This window comes from Montipora capricornis, chromosome 8, assembly GCF_036669925.1.
Source record: "Montipora capricornis isolate CH-2021 chromosome 8, ASM3666992v2, whole genome shotgun sequence".
NCBI lineage: Eukaryota > Metazoa > Cnidaria > Anthozoa > Scleractinia > Acroporidae > Montipora > Montipora capricornis.
The window spans coordinates 15,446,671-15,465,763 of NC_090890.1; the positions used below are offsets into that span (position 1 = coordinate 15,446,671).

General features: G+C 36.4%; 1 protein-coding gene across 2 annotated transcripts; it reads left to right on the forward strand.

Moving 5' to 3' along the window:
• The first annotated feature begins 807 nt into the window (after nucleotides 1-807).
• On the forward strand, nucleotides 808-19,019 carry LOC138060713 (ER lumen protein-retaining receptor 2-like). 2 transcript variants are annotated; one of them, XM_068906570.1, is made up of 5 exons: nucleotides 808-1,006; nucleotides 5,817-6,076; nucleotides 10,816-10,869; nucleotides 13,374-13,626; nucleotides 15,894-19,019. In XM_068906570.1, exons 1-5 carry the CDS (start codon nucleotides 916-918, stop codon nucleotides 15,926-15,928), a joined length of 693 nt encoding a protein of 230 aa, XP_068762671.1. In that variant the 5' UTR covers nucleotides 808-915; the 3' UTR covers nucleotides 15,929-19,019. The 2 variants fall into 2 exon arrangements, with proteins under 2 accessions (XP_068762671.1, XP_068762672.1); XM_068906571.1 differs by lacking the exon at nucleotides 10,816-10,869 and having other exon boundaries at nucleotides 809-1,006.
• The last annotated feature ends 74 nt before the right edge of the window (nucleotides 19,020-19,093 follow it).

Here is a 19,093-nt window from a genome sequence, read left to right on the forward strand (position 1 = left end):
AAGTTACTGAGACTTTCAAGAAATGGACCCTTGGACACAACTGCAAAAATTGCTTTGTTAGGGCATACCAGGGGTTAGGGTAGTAGTTGGTGACACCATTGATCAAGTCATTATTTGTTACTGGTAATTGCATGCTCAGAGGATTGCAGTGCTGTACTCATTTTTTATCTGTACCCCACTCCCCGGCAAATGAAACTAGTTATCAACATTTATCAAACTCCAGTGATGGTGACTTTTTGCAACTTTTTCTTCACAGAACACTGTGGTCAGATTTCATTGATGCAAAGTAGTAGCGTCCTGCCAAACTCAGTGGGGGAGGGAGTGGATAAAAATGGCACGGGCCTCATCCTCGAGAAATAGGTTATATATCAAACCAACTCACATTATTTTAGCCCACTAAATTAAAATAATGCATTTTTTTCTGATGAGAGAAAACCGTACTACCCAGAGAAAAATCTCTGAAACCACGGACGACGTTGAGCACAGAAATGGAACAAGGCACTCACTCATTTGAGTGGAAGCTCTGCGTCCTCCCACATGCATTTTGCTGTCGTTGAGAAGTACAAGTACTTGAAGCAGTGAACAGAAATGGTGGCGTAAAAAAGTCGTCTTACAAACTGTTCCGTACGTTTCTCCAAAGATTTCAGTATATTAGTTGGTCAGTATATCAGTTGGTGAAAACAAATTCCTCACGCCACAACTTTAAGTTGCGTGACGGTCGGCAATGTTCGTGTCCCTTTCGGCCAATGTCGGATCGGTGGACTAAATTGAAGCTCCCGTATGTAGAGCTGCCGACGTGGCGGGCATTTATTTGAGAGGCCTGCGACTGAATCAAAGACAACTGCTCACAACACCAGATTTCGTTGTGTTTGAGGTTTATTTTCCATCTGGAACTTTGCATCGCATGCGAACACAATGAATCTTTTCAGATTAGTAGGAGATCTCTCACATCTTCTTGCTATACTGGTCCTGCTGTGGAAAATATGGAAAACAAGATCTTGCGCCGGTGAGTTTTTCCTTCTGAACAGTCAGTTTTACAGTGTTAACCTGATGATCTTAACGTACCAGTTCACGTCCCCCTAGTTTAGCCCTGAATGTCTCTTTCTGAATATTTATATAGAGGATCATTTCAACTTTATATGTATAATTGGGTTTCCGTCATCAATACTTGAAGTTTTCTTTTGGTTTTGGTGGCCTAAATTTCTAAACTCAACCATTGAATCGATCCGTTGTCTGAATTTTGTACACGTGGAACATCTCCAGTTTGCTAGTCGTAAGGAGATCAACCGTTGATCCACTTGAAGGGAGTTTTTCGAGCTGTTGTGCAAAGCATGGTGCTACAGAATATATCTCGAATTTGTGTTTCCTGCATGAATGTTTTTGGATGAAATTTATGTTTGAGATTTTCAATCACTCTTTAATTTTGCTGATTAACTGAGCTGTGTTGATGATCAAATACCGTGACGTATCTTATACTCTTTAACATATTGTCGGCCTTGCTTTCACATATGCTTACAGCCGGTTTGTTGGACGTAGTAACAATCAGCAAGTAAAATCAAAAGCTGCACTAGCTGCTGGTCATATGCACACAGCATTCATGTTATTACACATCGCACAAAGTAACTCTATTGGATGAGAGCAGTACAATAATTAAGCCATTGACTCCTGTGAGTGAGCAGTGCTGGACACCAGGCAATGGGCTAGTGACTGAAATAAATCACTAGCCCAAAAGGTCAAGCCACTGGTCCAAAAAAGAGTATCAGAGGGTTTGGAAACCAGTTTTCTGTTCTCTAGGCTCCTTCCCCAACCCCGTGTTGTATGACATAATATTACTTATATACCAGTATGATAAAATGAAAATTAATAAAAGGAATAAAAGTTGCTCTATTATTCTTGTTAGTTTTCAATTCTTTATTAAGACAGCTTATACATCAATAAAGAAATCAAGTACTTTTCAAGGACTTAAACACAATTCAAGGACTTTTCAACTGACAAGAGGATTAGGAAAATTCAAAACCTTTTCAAGATTGGATGAAACTAACCATTTTGTTGCAATTCCAAAATTTTGGTCGCCTTCTCTCACCTGAAGTTAACCAACCTGTAAGTGCTCTTGTTGCATCATATTCCGTATGGCTTGGGCCATTAATGACAATGTGCATCAGAGCACTAATTGTTGGCACACCCAGGCTTGAGCTGTGGTCTGTCGTTATCCTGTTCAAACAGTTTTTCCCCCTATTTACACAGGCAGTCTGGACAGGAATGACTAAGCACAGCTCAACAACCATAAGGATATTTACAAATTCATTACCATAAGCTGTGAATATGTGGGACCAAAAGTTCTGAACACTCTGTTCCTTCAGCTCAGGCCATCTGTACACCAACATTCTTAGTTCAAGCTACTCATCCAGACAGGCTTGCTCTTCAAAATTGTGCCTCATGAAAAGAGCTTGAAAATGTTGTACTATGTCAGTTAGCTTGTTGTCACCAAAGATGAGAAGATCTTGCCTCTTCCCTGGCCACAGCACAGGGTTGCTTAGATCTGCTGCTTCATAGAGGACAGTATCATCTTTGAAATTGGAAAATCTCTTGTGTTGTTAAAGTATTCCTTAGCAGATGAAATAAGTTCTGATTTGATGGTCTCATAGGAAGTAGTATCTCCATCCACTCTGGTGAGATGAATTCCTTCGAACATGCTGTCATTCTTTGTCTCTACACAAAATGATCTGACATGCTCACCAGGTCTGAGTTTCATAGCATATAACGATCCACGGAGGGTGTAATTTTTAAGTTGTACAGCTGATACAGTCACATCGTCTCTTTGGAAAAGAAAAGATGCCTTAAGAACTTCAGGATGGGGAACTTACCTGGAGCCATCAGCTTTTGTGCACTTGCAGGCCTTCTCGTCCATTGATTCAGCCAGGTCTTACTACTTACAATACTAAGTGTTGTAATATTTCCACATGCCTTGCAACATTTTGTTTACTTCTCAGAAGAGGGGAATACTGTAGCTTTAAGTGTGTCTTGTAATCCCAGTTCAAGTTTGTGGGCAATGGAATGAACACTTCCCAGGGTTGGGATGTCTTGCTTTAGGATTCCAAAGATTCCACCATGCCGTCTAACCATCACAGTAGTTCTATGTTTTCCAAGGCAGACAGTTTTACCTTTCCAATTCAGGTCTTTCTCATTCATGGCTAATGTAATGGCTTCTGTAATCCCTTGAGCCATGGCAGATCCAGCTTTGATGGCTCTCAGCCAGGCCCCTTCTTTATTTACTGACATTGAAATGAAAACGTAATTGAATTCCCAACATGGCGTCTGTTTTGCAAGTCAATCACTATGATACATCCACTATATGAATAGCAGTTTACATTTGATACTCGAGCTGAAAAAAAACTAACTACTGATAAAGCACTTTCAAAAAAGAACTGTTCATGCCATTTAAGTTAATGATTTTTTTTGTTCACTAAACTACTGGTCTAGGGGCTAGGAGTCTGAGCACATTTTCACTAGCCCAGTATGAATTTTGACTAGTCCTGGGCTAGTGGACTAGCGTTAGTGTCGAGCACTGGACTGAGACATACAGTAACAGATTTTACTCTGTCTAATGTCAGATGATTTTACTCTTCAACTGGGGTGCCTTAAGGAGTGAAATGGGTTAACAACAGAATGAAATTGGAAAGAGCCAAAAGGCAGTTTGCACTTCATATTCAAGGTTGCAATTTAGGGAAAATCTCTGGTTGGGTTGTTTTCATTTTTTGTTAGAAAAAGTCATTGAGCAAGGCACAACAAAAAGGCTGTCCGAGAGCCCGGGCTAGTGGAACGACGTTTTAAGCTAGTGCTTTCTTCGCGGGTAATGCCCCAAGGGCAAGCATCAATTGTTTATTGAACATGAGTGTGGCATTGTTGGTTTTTTTTCTTGTGATGCAAACTTCTGACATAAGTGTTCAGCAGACAGTTTGAGAGAGGAAGTGAAAGAATACAAACCTTTTCTTTTTAAGGGCCCGAAATCATCCTTTTAAATCATAATTTTTAGCCAGCTGTAGCCAGTATGGTGATGACCGGCTCTGGGCTGAGCAACTCACCTCAAACGTCCAGTTTTTGCTCGTCCAAATCTTTAAGAAGATCAATGCATAAGATTTATACGAGAAATACAATGGAGGAGAGCAAGAATGAAAATTTTAGCGAGCTTTCAAAAGTGCACAATTCGAGCTTTAAAGGTTTGTTGAAAACCCTTCTCACGTCAAATCTCATAATGATAAACGTAAGCTTACCTTGTAATGAAATATTCATATCTTGCGAACTGTCCGATAACATTGAATAACTCTTTGGGTTTCTCCTCGATTTTATGACGATATCCTTGTCTTCATCAAGAAATCTTCCAGTAATTTATTTGCCCTTGTTATTCTGAACACTGGGACAAATTTGTTTACTTTGCAGGCCATGTAATAGTGTTTGAATAAAATATTACTACACAGTATGCTTTTAGTTGTTTATTTTTGACTGATGATCTTTGAAAGGTGAACAATTTTTTGGCCAAGTACAGCATGCCATGAATGTTTGCATTTACCGTAAGTAATGTTTAGAAAGAGATCAGCAGTGTTTTATCGGGTTTAAAAACACGAGGCGTAGCCAAGTGTTTTTAGACCCAACAAAACATGTGCTGTGAGTTTTTTGAGAAGCTTCAAAAACATTCCACAAAAAAACCGTGTCCCTCTGGAGCCCAAACAAAGGTTCAAATTGTGAGAGAAGAACATAGAATACAAGAAAAACAGGCTATGTCTTATTGGTTTGCTTTGTGTAGAGAATTGTAATGAGGAGTGGTTTATTAGTTTTAAAGCTCATGTACACAACGTTTTATTGGTGACCTGATAGGGTAACAGGGTCATGAATTATTAATGAGTTTTATAATTCAAACTAAAACTATTTTGGTTTAGCTCCTCAGAGACCTGGGGTAGTAAGATGAAATTATATCTTGCCCAAAGGGTGATTGATTGTCTCACCCTGATGGAGCCTTGTACTGCCTACTTTGTTACATGTATGTACATGTATCTGTGTACTTCCAAAGTACTTAAGGTGGCTCAAAGCAGTTTCCAGCACTTTCCAAGACGTAGATTTTTGATGGGTCATAATTACTACTCTTTATCAATTGATGGTACAATTGTGGTATCAAAATACTGCCCAATCACTAGCGAACACATTGGTATTATTTTTGTGATATAATACGTTACCATAGCAATACTATGACCTGCTAAAAACACCCTTAATTTCAGCTTTAAGCTACTATATTTAAAAAACGGCATGGTGAAATTTTTTCTTATTACAGAATTTTGATTAGCAGGATACGATGTAACTTTTGGCAAAGTTTAAAAAAATTCTGTAAATGGGATTCAGAGCCGTCTTAATTTTTCGAAAATGTTAGGTGCCTCTGAACCCCATGTACAGAATTTTTTTAAACTTTGCCAAAAGTTACATCTTATCCTGCTAATCAAAATTCTGTTATAAGAAAAAATTTCACCGTGCCGTTTTTTAAATACAAGCGCTTAATGCTGAAATTAAGGGTGTTTTCAGCAGATCATAGTATTGCTATGGTAACCTATTGTGTAACAAAACTAATACCAACGTGTTCACCAGTGATTGGGCAGTTTTTTGATACCATGATTGTAGCATCAACTGATGAAGAGTGGCTATAATGACACATCAAAATCTAAGTCTTGGAATGTGTTGGAAACTGTTTTGAGCCACCTTAAAGTCCTTTTGACGACTTGATCATTCGGATGTGTACATGTGTAAGAATATGCAATTTTTTTTCCTTTCAGGTTTGTCAGGGAAGAGTCAAATCCTGTTTGCTCTGGTATTCAGCACTCGCTACATTGATTTGGTTCTCACATTCATCTCAGTTTACAACACTGTTATGAAAATCATCTATTTGGTGTGCTCCTATGCTACAATCTATTTGATGCTTGTCAAATTTAAAGCCACTTATGATTCCAATCATGATACGTTCAGGATTGAGTTCTTACTGATCCCTGTGGCTGGATTGGCTTGCCTAGTAAACCATGAATTCTCAGTTTTGGAGGTAGGTGTGGGTATCTGTTACCTGAGCTTAAATTATTTTAACCATTATCTGATCATAATAATGTTTTAATTTAAACCACTATTAAACAACACAACACTGTAATAAAGATACACTGTATGTAGCAAAAATTGGTAATACTAATGAAAACAACAATACATTTCGAAATAAATGACCGAAAACAAAGCATTTTTTAAGAAAAAAAACTAATTAAAGTGTCCTCTTCCTTTGTACTTTGTCAAAGGACCAAATTGCGTGCCTAGCAATAAACAGCACTTAAGTTATAACTCCCAAGTTGTGAGAGAAGAGAGTAAAAATGGTAAAAAATGTTTATGGCTTATTTTACCCAATTTCCGGAATTTTGTTCATAAGAGATTGTTGATACATGTAATTTCAGTGCAAAGTGGCTAAAACGCATACAAAAACTCTCTAGAGACCACAGGTCTTAATTACAGTTCTTTTAAAGAATGATGTAAATCAGTTAATTTTAACAAACCTTAACCATTAAAAGATTTCTTGGCCTTGTGTTTGCTGCACACTTTGTTTTTGTTAATTACTCTTGTTTTTCAAACGTTGATGTCAACCATTCTTAACATTGATTTTGGAATAAAGAAAATAATTTCCTTGGCAGCAACAAAAACGTTAAATTGATTCCAAAAAGTTTTATTTGTTAACAGTGCTCGACTTTCAGGAAAAAACCTAGGGGCCAGCTCCTACATTTTCAGATTGGGTTGCCAGCTCAATTATTTTAGTTGCCAAAAAGTTTCGGCCCTTTGGCTGCTTATACATTTCAACAAAAGGTAAAATGCAAGCAAGGGCAAGCCAAAAATCATAGCGGGTAAAGTGGCCTTGACAGCCAGAGATGGATAAAATAGTTGCAACATCAATCATGCATTGCTAATGAATTCAATTGTGATTGAGTCAACTGTTTCAGACATTGTAATATGATGTCTGCATTGACATGTATATTGTACTGAGTCTCTTGTTCCTTGGAGAAGCTTTTAATTGGCAAACCCTCTCTCAACGTGCAACAGACTCGATTGGCACAAAGGTATTCACTTGAGAAACCTGTCAGCCTTTGTTCTTATGCTAATTCTAGATACCGGTAACACTAATTCGCATCATTAATTTATTCTCTATGCCTTGAGAATGGTGTCACGATGATCCGGAAACGTTGGCTGTTAAGTTATATTTTCGCTTGTTTACGCATTAAAATAATTAATTTTGCGACATTTATGACACTGGTACATTTTTAAAATTTTATTAATACGATTCATTAGGAACAACAATTTCATTTCTTTCACGTTATTTTTGAGAATTAAGTTTGGTATGGTACATGTACATGTACGTAAACTGGAAACGAATTCTAATACCAAGTGAACATGAGGCAGACAGATGAATACTCAAGTACGAGGTCATTGCCTTATTTTAGCTCGTTTACATATTTTAAAGTTGTAAAGGCTTTTACTGTATTCAAAATTAATTACTGTATGTTGTAGTACAATTTGTTCCTTTGGCACAATTTTTTCTGAACTGGTACAGAATATATTGAACTGGTACAAAATATATTGAACTGGTACAATTTTAATTGTACTGATTTATTTTTATCAACTGTCTAAAAAAGGGATTTTCTTTTTTGGGGGTGTAGTTAAAAAACAGGGGCGTGGTTTTTAGGGGGTCTAAAAAAGAACATGTTATTTCTTTCTTTTCTTCTACTTTCGTACTCCTCCCTCATCTTCCCCATCACCTCTATCCAACCCCCCTTTCTTTCACAGTTCTATCCCACCTTATTCTCCCGGTGGCCCCCTCCTTGCATACCCTTATGCCCACTCTCTCTATGACAGACTTTACACAGTATACTCCCTACCTCTGGATCTGTTGTCCCCTTTCTTATCCACTTGACCACACAAGCAGATCATTCAAACTTACCATGATAATTTATAATTAAATATTTTAATATTCATCCCAGGCCACTCTCTGTCCAAATATTTTATTATTCATCCCAGGCCACTCTCGGTCCAAACTTCAATTTATTCACATTTAGACTTCACAAGTTTCGTTGGAAGAAAACAGCTCGACAATGCAGTGTGTATCACAAAATATTTTATCAAAGATTAGATGATTTTAAGCAAAAGCAGAAGCGAAATACATCGCAACTAACCATGTTTATCGAAGATCAATTTTACAATGAAGCAATGGAATACTAGAAAATTCAAAGTGAAAAATCGAGTAGTGATTCGAGAGAAATGGACGGCAAACTATCTCAGTCACAACTAAAGACATTGCAAAGAAAGAAATGGACATACCACCAAGAAAAACTGGGCTAAACTTCAGAATACCCCGCCACTTATTTGCATTTCATTGAATAAGAATAGGCTCCATTGTATTAAGTCTCGTTCTTCAAAAGATGCTGCATAGGGGAAAAAGTAGTGGTTAGCTGTGGCGGGGTATTCTGAAGTTGCTCCGAAAACTCCAAACACCTGACAGAAAAACTGTTATCCCAAAGAGTAAACTCTACGACACTCTAATCTTAGCACACCAAAGAACAGCACGTACATGTATAGGACGTCAAATCACAAGTAAATGGGAGAATGACAACTATTCAGAAGTAAGCGTTCGACTTGTAAAGTTGTTCGTAAGTTTATGTCCATTGCACGAACAGCAGAAGACTATCACCAGCAAACAAGAAACCAAGCACAAAAACAACCGAGATTTAAGATCTCGGACATGGTGGCAATAAAAATAAACAAAGTAGACAAGAAACTAGATTTCTCTACCAAAACATCTTTTACAGCAGCATGCAAAAAAGCAAGTGGGCTATAGATGAAAAACTGCTGATTGGTGCTAAGTTTCCCCTATACTACTCATTGAGATATCTTGATATGGAAAAACAAAACAAATTGCTACAAGACACTAATCTCAAAATACTATTTTAATAATTTACTGACAAATAGCAAAATTAAATTGTAAGATTTCTGCACTTTATTTCTTGTCTTATTGAAACAGTGACATAATTCATGTATTCCTGTTATAGTCTGCAAAATGAATTGTACACACAACATGATAGAACTAATCCAAACCAACAGCAGGACTGGTGCACTCACGGTAACTTGATGATAAGCCAAAAAGCAATCCTTAGCCCTTGTCACCGCATACACTAAATGAACAGGCTTTAAAATAAATTCTTAATGTTTATGTTTAGTACATCATGACTGTAAATAAAAGCTAACCATTCTAGAACAAGTGTTTAGGCTTAAATTGTGTAAATTAGTGCTTAAAACCACTCATGTTATTCTTGGTCAAACCAGACTGTTAAGTATTTCCAACAAGTCTTGCTATTTCCTTATATACGGTATGAACCTTATATCAGTAACCTCTTGAACTAAGTAAATGAATGGCAAACAACTGTTATCAATGAAGTGTGTTCTTTGTGTTCAACAAACATTAAACTATTTTCACTGTTTTTGCACCAGAACAATTAAAATTGTACCAGTTCAAAAACAAAATTAATTGTACCAAAGTGCAAATTGAACTACAACATGTACACTTTCCATATAAAATTAACCTTTTTGAAAAAAAATCTTGGATGTCACTTCTGGAATGAAGTTGATGTCTTGAATGATGTATATTTCAGTTTGCGTTTCCTTAAGGATACATAAACACTGTTTTCAAAGGCTGCATGCATTGAAGCGTGTAGTATTGTTTGCTATTGGACATTCATAAAAAATAAAATAATAATAATAATAATAATAATAATAATAATAATAATATAATATAATAATAATATCTTAGCGGCCAGGCTGGCGACTAAGGGTAGAAAGTTACCCTAAAAACTCATGTGCCACGCTCCCATATTTCAAGCACGATTTTGAGAAAAAATTTAAAACTTTTGTTTGTTTGCCAACTTCTGATGCTGTGTATTTGCAGCGACCTTAAGAAGTTATTCAACTCTTAAAATACCTTTTAAAAGCTTACAGTGTAGCTTTAATTGATTTCTCTAATTCTTTAGCCTGACAACACTTGCCTTCATTGTTTAATCCCAAAGTTGAAATAAAAACTGCTAACTTTGAGTGACAATAAAGTGCAGGAAGCGATACAAAACGTTTGCTGAGTAACCACGCAGTCATTTACTGAAGGAAGTCTGGACCAAGTCATGCTTGGAAAACAACTTAGACATCAGCTGTGCGTGTAGGTCATGTTTATAAAGACTGTAAAGACATATGGAAACCATTGATGTGAGAAAAAAGTTGTTGCCAGACAAGAGTTTAACAGCCCCGTGGACAAACATTTGCCTCGTGAGTTCTCCCACTGTATTTTCTCACAAGCGGTGGAGAGTTGATGTTTTTAGTGATCGGCCAAAGCATATGTTTAATGTTTATTTACTGAACTTGGTTTGTAGTGTTATTTGTGACCCCATACCAGCCAGATTACTCCCTCTGAAAGCACAAAGCAGTGGTCTGGTATATAAGCTGCACACAAGATTTTGAGCCCAATATTTCGGCAAAAAGGTGCAGCTTGTACACAAGTTTTTACGGTAGTCGCCAGTGAATAAATCCAGTCGCATTGGCGAGCTCAGCATTTGCAATGTCGAGCACTGATTAATAAGCCTCGATGAAACAAAATGGAACAAAATTTCTAGTATCAGGTGGCTTGATTCTTTACCAAACAGCTGTTTTTCAGACTATTAATTTTGTACAAACAAACATTTTGATTTTGTATTTTCATGTATTTATTTGTTTCAGTATCAATCAGGACAAAAATTTCTTCTTCACACCCCATTACAAGTTGCTGTTGAGGCAAGTTTATTCGACTTGTCTTGCCTTACTCCTTAACCCATTGACTCCAGCGAGTGAAACTTAACAGATTTTACTCTGTCTAACGCCAGATGATTATATTTTTACTCGTCAACTGGTGGCGTCCTAGAGAGCCTGATGGGTCAATGGGTTAACAGCATACGTTCACTCTTGTCTAGAGAAAAAGATAATTATGACCAATTCCTTCTGTCCAATTTCTGTCCATTAATACATGTAATGATAACAGCAATGATAAAAACTTTGTTTGAGTCTCAAGATAATTGAACCACTTCATGAAAGAAGCTTGAAAAGAATTTAGGCTTTAATGGATTATCAGTTTTGACAAGAGCATCTTGATTTGACTAAATAATCAAAGCCCTGTATTTTTTCTGGCTTCTTTGATGCTTACTTTAATTGCCTGGACAAAGTAATAATTATTATAACTGCTCCATTTCAAGCTATGTTCTAAATTCACTACATGTACTCAAGTGTGTAAATAGTTACAGTTGCATCAAATTACAACTGGCTATCTACTCATCCAAGAGTAAATAAAAGTGTAAATGCCTTGTTTATAGAAGTACATGTACTAGTAGTACACTTTTATAATCTGAGCATAACAACTAGAGTGAAACATAACATGGTTAAGATCCCCAACTGATAGTTTTCTATTAACATTGTAGAGTTTAAGCTAATTTAGGAGCTCCTAATTCATAATCCAGGCAGTGGTCAGAGCTAGATTTAAACCCAAGGCAACTGCTTGCAAATCCAATGCCCTAATCACGGAACACATTGTCCTTATTCAGTGTCAACTACATGTACTTCACTCAAAAGTCAGCTAGTTTTTTCCCGTTAATTGGACTCATTAACCCATTCACTCCTGAAAGTGAGACTTACAGATTTCTTCTTGAGATTCTTTTTTGTGTGTCATGTTTGGTGGAGCAACCTCAAATAATCCTCTCTTTGACTCTAAATAAATCCCTTCTAAACCGAAAAAATGATACTCTCTCTCACCCTTACATGTTAAGTTTGTTTTAGATTGCTCCCTGTGACTAATAGAGGCTCGGATAAAAAATAAACTCAAAATGTACACATGTAATTCTAACCTGGTTCACCTGTAGCAGAACAACAATAATAATAATTAATCTGAGTTAGTGTTAAATCACCCTGTGAGCTTATTTGATTTTTTAGGATACCCAAGTGATGAAAAAATAATTAATTTTAAATTTAAGTAATTATAAATAATTCTGAATGCCTTTCACAATCTTAAAAAAACGTATGCAACCAAACCTTATTATTGTACATCTGAGACAGGCCCAGCTGATAATAATAATTATTGATATCTACACATCGGATAACTGTAAGCTGTTTTACTCACCCAATAGTTTTTTTGTGTTCTCATGATTGGACTGGAACAACCATACATACATGTATGTGTTATTGAGGCTCATGTAGAGAAATTAGATGCAAAGTATCTGCAACTTAAAGTGCCCCTCATGCATAATTTGGTGAAGATTAAAAAGGAATTGTAAATCTATCGAATCCTCGCAAATCTGTGAAGGTTTGAATTTATCATTTATCATGGCCACGTGGAAGGAGAATGTATTTGTGACTTCAGCAGGGGAAGCCCGCTGCTTCGCTTTTGAGATGCTTGTGCAGTCAACTTGACTTCATCACTTTAATTTTGTCTTCATTCACAGAAATCATATAAAATCAGTGAAAATTTACATTATTTTGTGAGTCCAAGGACTCTGCTAATTATGACCTGGTATACATGTACGTCAACATCCCCTCCATGCACTATCAGTAAGACAAAAACTCCAATCTTTAACCTTTTTAATCTTGGCACGGAAACTTGCTTAATGCTTGCGCTACATAGTCGTCTGGATTAAAGTGCACTGAACACACTGCAGAGTGCCTTGTTGGTTGCTATTTGGCCAGTTTTGCTTTGATGAAATCAACCCATTTCTTTTGCTGTTAATCATCTCAGGTTGAGAATGACCAAAGGAAGGTTGATGTGCACGAGTATGTGTTAAGAAGGATCCGCAACATTACTGCAGTTCACAGCAACAATTTTATTGGGCACATTCTAGACAAACTTTTCCTCCTCTCTTTCCTTTCTCAGGATCTCTCTGTGAAAATTGCTCCTCCGACTGATGACACATACCAGACTCGGAACCAATCTCCTGCAAACTCAGCTGTGAACCAAAATGCAATGTGACACGTACACTGTATTTTCTGAATTTTAAAAATTACTTCACAGAAAATTGAGAAAATAACAGTGTAACTATAATTTTTTCACCAATGTGATCAGGCTACCAAATAAGTTTAGTGGTTGGGAGCAAACATTAACCATGCTACAGAATACATTAATTTTAATGCTCGTTCCAGTAACTGTTTTAAATATGAATTACTTTGGCCTGTTGTCGGGATTTTTATGGATAAAGCCAAATGTACATTATGTAGTGTGCTACCTAGTTGATAATCAAAACCCTTTGTTTTTTTTTCAGATTCTGTGGACTTTCTCCATCTACCTTGAGTCAGTAGCCATCTTGCCACAGCTGTTTATGATCTCTAAGACTGGTGAAGCTGAAAGTATCACCAGCCATTACCTGTTTGCTTTGGGTGCCTATCGTGCACTTTACATTGTTAACTGGATATATCGTTACTACTATGAGGGATTCTATGATTTTATTGCCATTATTGCTGGATGTGTTCAAACAGCTCTTTACTGTGACTTCTTCTATCTATATATCACTAAAGGTAATGTTAGTTTCCCTAACTTGTTTTGAGTTACGTTGTAGTTTGATGGAGTATGATTGTCGCAATCACAGTGACATGCAATGGTTACAATCATGTAGATCAATCCCACTTGTTTAGAATTCAGATCATTTTCAATTATTTCTTTTTCATAATCCTTTTCAAGTGAGGAACATACATGTGAATACCTGTACCCATGCATAAAATGATAAATAGCAAGGTTGTGAAAGAGATTTGTGAACTGTGAACAATAATTTGTTTCTTAATTATTATTAATTAAGTAGCACTTAATGAGCCATTACTGTGAAAAAGTTAGAACGATTATTTTTTAATATGAAATGATTGATTATTCATTAATCAGTATCATGATAGACTATGAAAGAAACATTCCCTGAAAGATGCTTGTGTACGTTTTTGAAAACTCTTAATTTGAAAACCTGTTATTCAACTGGAAAGATCATTGCATGTACTGTATAAGACTACTAATTTCTAGTCAAAGAAGCAAGTGGAAATTCTACATCCTTGTTCTCTGATGAACACTTGTGATAGGGATTTACTTGTACTTGCATATTAATTTTATGAGGGTAAAATATTAACCATGCATAGTTTTGCAACTTTTGGCCCTCAAGATTAGAGGGGTGCCAGTGTACATGTACATGGCATGGTCAACCATATTAGACTATAACACAGGAGAACTGCATGCCCTACTCTTTGCAAACAGCAAGTTAGACTGTGAGCAGCCACTTCATAAATCAGTAGAGTGGCCCACTTTTCTTAGGCAGTCGTGTTTTGTCGCACAAACAAATAAAATGGCCAAGGGAGGCTTGAAAAGAGAAGTGTAAGAAGGGACTGCACCCGTTTCAGTAACGGACGCGTTCAGAATTTCCCAACAGGAAATTCAGATTGGTCCGTTGACAATGTACCGTTGTCCGATTTTTTTGACGAGTTAATTACTTCTTGTAAGATTGTGCTTCTTTAAGCATGATCTTACAAGCTTTTGGGGAAGAACACAAACGAAAGCAGAAACTTTTGTTCAAAGCTCTTCTATCGGGCAAGTATGTTATGGCTAAGTTGCTACCAACTGGTTTAGGCAAGACCATTATTTGCGAGAGCTTTGTCTATGGGTCACTGAAATCAAACGCCATCCGATCATGGTAATCGTTCCTCGTTGCAGCATCACTTAAGTCCAGATATCTATGTGTAGTTGCCTTCGAGAAGAAAGGGAATTTGTTAAAGGAAATGGCTTCAAACAAGTATTGAGTCATTATTTCTGCAGAACAAGCTCTGTCTTCTGACTTCAGACTTTGATTGACAAGTTGACTGTTCTAAGCAAGAGTTTGTTGTGGACGAACATCACACCGTCAAACCTTGCCAAAACACTGCAACATTCAATTTAACATTATTCTGCAAATCTGGCAAAAATCTGAGGCCTCTCTCTGTTTAGCTTTTCTGCCGCTCTTTTTTACCGGGCTTCTTTGGAGTGTCACTCATTAAATTCAAAGTAAATTATATTACTTTACTGTGGTTTCCTTTCCGAATAGTTGATTGGATTCGACATGCACATTTATAAATATTCCCACACCGTTACTGGAGAACTTTATTTTGAGTGTTTAGTTACATTAGCAATAAAAAGGCGGAACCAACTGTCATATCACTTTCACTAATTAGATTAACAGATTTGGTCATTCGGAACGCGTCGGTTACTGCAACAGGTGCAGTCCCTTCTTATACTTCTCTTCCCAAGCCTCCCTCAGTCATTTTATTTGTTTGCATGACAAAACACTATGACTGCCTCAGAAAAGCGGGCTGCTGTGCTGATTTATGAAGGGACTGCTCGCTGTCTAACAGCAAGTGTGTTTTTATGTCCCAAAATGATACTTCTCATTGTACATGTATGAACAAAGGTTGGGCAACAGGGCAACGGTGTATAGTCCTTATCTCAAGACTAGAACGACTAACCATTTGCAGCTGCCAAATCAATGGCAGCACTTTGTTTTACAGTGCGACGCGCCTTACTGTGGCCACCCAACAAACTTTCACATTTGACAATTACGTGAAATACCTCATCTCAAACAACCCATTCAACGGTGTTCAACTACAACCGTGCGAACTTTGCAAGGAGGGGTGACTTTCAATCAAATTTGCTCACCCTGATTGGTGTATAAGTTTTAAAAAACTTTGTTAGGTGGCCACGGTAAGGTGCGTCGCACTGTAAAGACTCTGAGTATAATTTAATATCTGGTGGCTGACAGAATTGTGTAATTTTTCAGTTCTTAAGGGGAAGGCCTTGAAGTTACCAGCTTAAAACAGCAAGAACAGAAATACCATGATGAAGACAAATAATTTAATGATGGTGAGATCCAAGTTGCTGTCCGATACATCTTTAATCTTTGGGATCATCGCCAGCTTTTATTCGATGAGTTACTTGTTGAAGCATTTTACCATCTTAATAAGATTTATTACACCTACTTGTAGGTTTAGTATATTTAACTTGGTATTTGCTAATATAATGATTTTTGTTATCAAAAGATTGTTATCTTATTGTTTGTTTGTATGTAATTGCCAGACCAAGAATTTTGGTGTCAGTAGAATTATTCCTAATCCACATTATTTTGTACATTGTAGACTATAAAACAATAATTAAGTTTCCCAAAAGGTGGTTTACAATATTATTGTGAGTTTGTCTCATAGTTTTTCTTGGTTTGACCAGAAGACTTAGAGGTCCTGGACTTTTGGTTACCCAATAGTTTAGTAACAATAGTAAAAATAATAATAACGAATTTCTTGAACTTCGGCATATACAAAGCTAATATACGTGTAGACCACATCTAAAGAAATTAAGGACAGTGCCTACTATTGTTATTGCGCATACGTTCTGTGTATCTCCAGATACTCGGATTTCCTATTGGTATTGCTTACTAATGCAGGAATATTTTTGCACGGTTTAAATTTATGCGGAGAAAGCAGAACTTAGCAAATGCTCTTGGTATCAAATTGGGGGTAACCATGCATTTTTCAGAGATAATTAAGCTTCAATTTGGCAAAGAACACCATACATTGCTTTGTATTTTAAAGCTTTTTACAAAGATTGTTGATTAATTATGCATGGTTACCCCCAATTTTCTTTTTGGATTTCAATAACACTTGTTAAGATCTACTTTTCCCGCATATTCAGTAAACCGCGCAAAAATACCTTTGAGTTAGTAGGCACCGTCCTTAACCTTTGGCATTTTATTCTTGACAATGTGGAGTTTTCCTTCTGTTGCTGTAAACATTGTCCAGGTACTGAAAAGGTTAATTTACTAAGTATTATTTTGCATGTTTATGTCCTTATCAAATCTCTGTTTTGGTCAACTGCATTACTATTTGATCCTTTACAACTTGGGTCGTGAAAGTCAATGTTTTGCTTCATTGTAAGTGAAATACTTTCACTGTTTTGCAATCTATCAAATGCCCCCTTGAGCAAATTTTCAAAAGCAGAAGGGAGAATGTGGACCTTTGTTGAAGTTTATCCAGGTCCAAAGTATGCTTTGGAGACAAAAGGCACCTGAATGTACCATATGATGAATAACACTGCAACTAATCCTCTCTAAAGGGCCGCAATATAAAAAAAATGATGAACTTAACAGTAACATAATAGTCAAGACAATAATAATTATTATGTTGATGCACAGCCATCATACGTGTATTCCATTGTTCTTCTGACATTTTTTTTAATTCATAGCAATTTATCAGTTATACTCAGCTCAAGACCTGAGAAAGTACAGTAACTTTGATGGTGAAGTGCTTTTCTTAGTTCCCACGTGTAAATTGAGCACAATACCATAAAAGTAAGTACCTGGTTATGCAAGTTTATCCTCAGTGCTTTCATCAAGGTTATGGCAGAGCTATAATGTGCACTTACAGTACTGATCATTGTCATGTCATGATGGTGTCGTTATGCTCATAATCAACTTGAGGTCCATTCTGAAAAAATTTGTATCTCTGGTTATTCATATTTTTATTATATAAACACCAATGAAATACCAAGTGAGCTTTCATGCGAAAACTTGATATCTTCTCACGTGAAAATAACATGTTATCGTTAAATTTGAAAGATCACTGTTGCTATGGTTACGTGTAAAATTGCACCTTTCAATGCCTTTTGTAAAATGATTTAGTATTTCATTGGTGTTTATATAATATTTGAAATATTTTTCAACACTCATTTAGAGAAATTTAGTATCTCTGCGTGGCCATGTAATATCTTCTTATGAACTTATTTTGGTTTTGGTATCTCCTAGCTATTGAGTGGCTTTTGTGAACTAATAAAACAGCAAAGATAAATTTATAGTCATCATGGAAGGAGACAAGTTGTTTGTGTGTGTGGATTTATGTGATTCATTATGTCGTTAAAGTTAGCTGGAGCTCTTCAAATGCCTCCGACGGCTCCTAGAATTTTAATGCATGAGGGCAAGAATCCTATTATGTGAACTTCATTACAATAATTGATATGTAGGAAGTAATTATGCAATTCCTGTTGCTGTGATTGGTTGTCTTGTGCCTCTCTTTCAATCTGCAAGAGGCATAACCAGTAGTGATATTGACTTAGATAAGTCCATTCTCAAATCATTTGAATACTTCAAGGAGGTTGCACGTATAATAATAATAATATGGGTGACAAATTACTCCTTAATTTTGCCGTGAAATTTATAATGTTGGTGTGAATTTATAACTTCACATGTGAAATTACAACGTTGCCATAGCAACTTTTCTCACAGTGCCAAAATGGCGTCTTATCAACGTAATTTGTTACCCATGATATTAATTGCTTTATATCAAATGGTATAGTCGTAAAATTTGAGAATAATTTCATTTACGTTTTGTCCAAAATCAAATAATTTTCCTTGCCTAAGCCTCAGGAAATTATTTCATTTTGGATAAACATGCGTGAAATAATTCCTGAAGTTCACTCATGACCATTTGATTGACCATACTAATTTAATAGCTTCTTATTGTGATTAGCTCATTATGCTGTTTTCCCTTGCCTTCATTGGGAAGGGTAATTTAAAAACTCTGAAAACTGTGCAGTTTTTTCCAAATGCTCATTTCTGAGTTGCTGTTAGCAGGAGCACAAGTCTAGGGGTAAGTCCATTCAAATGGAAATGAGGTATATGTGCAATAGGTAATGCATTTTCATTTGAGTGGTCACTCTAAGTTTCGTTTTGAAACAGACACAAACATCTACTCGGGAATGGGCTGTTTTATTTTTAACTTTCATGACATGAAAGGTACTTAATGTTGTTTAGAGGAAAGTGTACCAGGCTCAGTCAAGAGACTTGGAGCTTTTATGTATCTTTAATTCCCAGAACAAGAAAAATAAAATCCCACATTTTATTGTGGTCAAACAGTTGTGACATCAGAGTTCTTAAAATTTATTGATTCAGGCCATTTCTAGTCATTGCTAATGAGACCTTTTCGCAGATACGGC